Source organism: Triticum aestivum, chromosome 1B (genome assembly GCF_018294505.1).
Source record: "Triticum aestivum cultivar Chinese Spring chromosome 1B, IWGSC CS RefSeq v2.1, whole genome shotgun sequence".
Lineage (NCBI taxonomy): Eukaryota > Viridiplantae > Streptophyta > Magnoliopsida > Poales > Poaceae > Triticum > Triticum aestivum.
The window spans coordinates 605978507-605983507 of NC_057795.1; the positions used below are offsets into that span (position 1 = coordinate 605978507).

A 5001-nucleotide genomic window follows, 5' to 3' on the forward strand; every position below is an offset into this window, starting at 1 on the left:
AATTGGTCTGAATCTTGTCCATATACCGACGAAGCTGAACAATTACTACAATTTAGATTTGAGTTTCACTTCCCTAATCTTGAAACAACTGTGACATGGTTGTAAAAAGCAAATATAGATTTTTAGGTGCTCCCATACAAATCAAATTTATTTGAAGCAAAGTATTGGTACCAATATTATTGAAATTTTACAACTTGAGTAATCTGTAATGGACTAAGAACATGGCTAGGAAACATTCTTCGGGACTAAAACCCAATCGCACCCTACTCTATCGCTTTATAGCCAAGTGTACACCCCATATGTAAGAATCAACCACTGCTGGACTAACTGCTTACATCTTCATCATCTTCATCCGCAACTACATCCGATAGGCTAGCATGGTACGTCTTGAACCTTTTCTTGTATTTCAATTTATTGTAGGATGAATCGACAAGCACAACAAGCAACTCTTTTCTGAATTTATCGATGTAGGCCTGCATGGGAGGATATGTTAGTATCGTTCTGTAGTTTAAACAACTGGCAGAAACATAGGTGTTACTTTACGTACTTGGTCATATGGTATTGCCAATTATTCTCCCGTAAATAATTCGATGTTCTTTAACACGTAGAGTGCACAAGAAGAACTGCAACATTTTATTCTGTTAGTGGCATTTCACGTATTAACAATGAAAAACAAAAACAAAAGCTAATATTGTTGACTGATGTGTCATCTTGTTTTGGCACGGGAACAAGCTTTACTGGCCATTGGGTCACGTTATTGTCTTTCCATACATTGCTTTGTGGTCCATTGATTTGCATAGATGATCTTAAATATACTTAGGTATGATGTTAAATTTTTTGTTTTAATGAAAGTTGTTATAGTTCTCACTGCGTGATTTACTTCTTTATGTTTACTTCTTTATGTATCATATAGTGGAAAAATGAATCAAGAGCCTGAATCTTCCTCCTTCTGGGGTTTATGACCACAATATACACAAGCTTTTTTTATCACAGCGAGGCCACCTATGATCTGGTTCTGGAGTAGTCAAGGTGGCACGCATCGGAGGTGGCTTTTTTTGCACGACACAACAGAAGCTTTTAGATGAGCCAATTTTTTTACAACACCTTCATCAACTGGTCAGGTACTACAACAATCAACAAGATTGCATGCACCAACAATCAATAAGATAGCATGCACTAAAAGTGGAAGAATTGCCCTATAACATGGCATGGACAATTCAAATGAAGCTACAAGGATGCCATCATCATTCTTGAGGCCGTGGCCGACCAGGAGACATAAATTTGGCATGCCTATTTTGGGATGCCTGGATCTTGCAGTGATTCAACGTGTTGCATTGATCACCTCTCACACAAAGTTAGCTAGTCGGGAACTACCGCCGGTGAACTTCCAAAAAATGGTCGCGCATACAACTTTGGGTATTACCTTGCGGATGAGACCTATCCGAAGTGGTACTCTTTCATCAAGCCACTTTCAAAACTCCCAAGGTAAGAAATAATTTACTTTTATAATGCTCAAGCGGCTGCTAGGAAAGATGTGAAAATGGCTTTTGGAATTTTGTAATCCAATTTGCTATTGTAAGAGGACCGGTTAGGTTGTACATCATCACAACCTGCACAATATGATCATTGAGAATGAAAATGGACAAGATCTGGAGTACAATGTCTATGATCTCATGGGATGACTGGTGCAGCCGAGTCGGAGACAAGACCGGCCGCATCGCTTTCTTGAGTTCTACGATGACATATGCAGATCCGCACAAAGATCTCCAAAAGGATTTCATGGAGGAGTGGCGGGCATGACATGGGCGACAACAGGCCTAGTTTTATCTCTATGTTTGTTGCATTTGTGTGATGAACTTTTTTGTATTGTATGCTAAACTTTGCTGTTGAGCTTGATGAACAATTTATGATGTGGATTTGTAGTTTGTTTTGGATTCATTTGAGATGTGTTTGATACCTTCATATGTGTGCAATATGTATGAATAGAAGCTGTTGGAGACGACACTTTGTCATGTAAAAAAAACACTTTTTGATGCCTTAAATTTTACTCCAAGCTTAAAACGATACCGATGCTCTTAAAGCCCCCCCCCCCCCCCCCCCCCCCCGGGTTTGTATGCACCCCTCATAGTTTTAGCGGTCATCCATCTACTCCGAGTAGTTTTCAGAGTTGTTTGTCAGCAAGGAGAAGCCGGTGACTTGGCTCTAAATTTCTACAAACTGACACCTCCTGGGCCATCAACTTGACTTGTCAACTCATAATACGAGCTCAACAATCTGAATTCAAGGGTAAATTCCACATTGTACCCTCATTGCACATCTATATTCGTCAGTTTACTCCTGGTTATGTATTATTATTCTGCTGTTATCACAGTTGACCATTTTCCCCATACTGAGTCCACTTGTCAGACTCATGTGGCATGTGGCATCTAACCTCATTGTGACGTCAAAACCGTGTCACAAAAATTGTAGAAATTTGAAACTTTATATGCCACTTTTCGAGCAATTTAGAATATATATCTCTACGCAAAGAAAGTGTTGGTCGTCCAAAGATCCACATAGAATCCATTTGGAACAGTGACAAAGAAAAGAAAAGGCGACTCAACAGTTCAACAGATAATCTATATACTCTCTCCATCCTATAATATAAGAAAAATGTCTTAAATTATAGGACGAAGGGAGTACTTATTAATCCTGATATACACAAAGATCTCACTTTATTCCTGCACAACCCAGACAACTGCACACTTGTAAGATAAGCAAATTCACACGATGAGTAGTCCGTATAGGAGGCTCAACTCAAGCCCATTGGATGGCGTAGGTGCTGTAGCCGGTCCGCTTGTCCTCGTAGCGCTCCCAGATCACGACCCCGCCGTAGTTGGCCGCCTTCTGCACCACCGGCATAACAGCGTGGAGGTTCTTGGGGTGCACGTAGCCGACCTTCCGCTCCGAAGCCGGCAGGCCGAGGTAGATCTGCGCGTGCGGTTGCGCCGCCGCCCATCTGTCCCACTCCTGCTCCAAGTGGGCGGCGCAGCGGGGTTCATCGTAGAACCTGACGAAGATGCGGTTGAACAGCCCCGTGGCGAGCGCCCGCTCCACGCGCCTGTCCGGGTACCCGCACCGCGGCGTTGCGGACAGCTGCACCGGCGTTCTGCCGCGGTACGCCTTGTTGTAGTCCCAGAGCCGCCTGGCCAGCTCGTCGTAGTTTTCCGGCCGCGCGCCGGCGGCACCGTCGATGAAGAAGTTGATGCCGTCGACGTAGGCGTCGCCGAACGGGCGGCTGACGCCCTTGCGGGTTCCGAGCATGTAGGCGTTCCAGAGGTAGTCGGCCACGTCCGCCGCCGACCTGCGGGTCGGTAGGGAGTACTGGCCGCCGAAGCCCCCGATGGAGAGGAAGATGAGCTTGCCCGTGGACTGGCAGTGCTTGATGTCGGCGCCGACGGCGGAGACGTCGTGGCCGGAGAGGTCGAGGTGGTACCTGCCGTTGCCGAAGACGTCGAGGAAGGAGATGATTACAGTGGTGAACGTGTACCTTCCGGTGTCGCAGGTCTCCCGGAGGGAGCCCTCGTCCTTGTTCCGGCCCCAGAACACGAAGACGTTGCCCGTCTTTCCCATGGCCGTGGTCGGGCCAGCGAGGAAGGCTGCGGCGTAGAGGAATGCGGTGAGAAAGACTGGGAGGGTGGCTGGCCGACGGCGTGCGAGCGCCATTGCTAGATGGATCTATATGACGAGTTCGATCTCTTGGTTGGTTGCTTGTTTGTTTTGCCCGTTGGCGTGGAGAATTGGCTCAATCGAGTCTATCATATATAGGTAGAGATCGGTTATCATGTAAAAGATCTGCATTCGAGTGGGAGGGAGATGTGGATTGAGGCAGCTAGCTAGCTAAACCACGGGGAAGAACCCGAGGTTTTTTTTTCTTGTGTGTAAGGAGGTATTGAGGCACCCAGAATGCGACTAGTGTGAGCCGAATCGAGCAAGGTGGGTGGGCAGCCCGCACAACGGCGAAGCTTAATTACCACTTGAGCTAGCTAGTGCTCGTTCTGACATGGTCGACAATTGGCACCGCACAAAGCAAGTCGTCCGAATCTCAGCTGGATTTTGGTTGCCCCCTGTGTGCCGCGCGCAGTCGCTGACTCTGCTACATGGATGGATGACATGGAGGCATGGAGGTCAGCTCCCGTCAAGACGTACGAATATTTGGTGGGTGCCTCGCAAAAAAAAATGTTTGGTGGAAAAAGGAAAAGAAGGAAGGAGAAGGGAAGCACGTACTACAAATATGCCAAAGGCCCAAGGATCTGGACGCGGAGGTTCAGCTCACATTTAAACAACCAAGTTAGGGCATCTTCAACATCGACTCTCAAATCGCCCGCATCTGCCGGAATCGTGCAAGTCAGGGATGTAGCGGTCCGCAGGGCGGTCCGGGCGCAATTTCTCCGCAAATTGGAGACAAAGTGGGGAAAGCATTGCGGGAGTCCGGACAGCAGACACGTAGGACCCCGACATCCCCGGCCCACCCAATCCCTCCTCCAGGTCCTATTTCCTTCCACTCTGCCCCTTCTTCCCCTTACTTCACATCCAAACCATCCATCTCCGCCGTCGCTGTTGTATGCCTCCGGCCGCTATAGAGGCACTGTCGAACGTCCACAACTCGCACCGATGCGCCTGCTCGCCTCTACGGCGGCGTTGTCCACCTTGGAGACGTTTGTACCCAGGTACACTTTGTCCCCCTATGGACGATCTCCATGGCGGACACCATGCTCGGTAGGTGTTCGGTCAAATGCCATTGAGCTTATTTTTGAATGCTGTGTCGGTTTTTAGAGTACGAAGAATAGTGAGCTACTCAACCATGGAGGATGAGTTGGTGTGCGATGTGTGGTTGGCCGTATCTACGGATTTCGTAGGCAGGAGCAGAGGGGAGGCCTTCTAGCAGCAGGTGCATGAATCGTTTCATGCACGAAAGCACATTGCGCCCTACGACATGCACATCATTCAATAATGCAATGT

At 47.6% G+C, this 5001-nt stretch overlaps 1 protein-coding gene across 1 annotated transcript; it reads right to left on the bottom strand.

Annotated features, from left to right (window-relative positions):
* Positions 1-2474: 2474 nt before the first annotated feature.
* On the bottom strand, positions 2475-3958 carry LOC123096880 (xylanase inhibitor protein 1-like). Its single transcript, XM_044518667.1, has one exon. It carries the CDS (start codon positions 3703-3705, stop codon positions 2797-2799), a length of 909 nt encoding a protein of 302 aa, XP_044374602.1. The 5' UTR covers positions 3706-3958; the 3' UTR covers positions 2475-2796.
* Positions 3959-5001: the final 1043 nt, after the last annotated feature.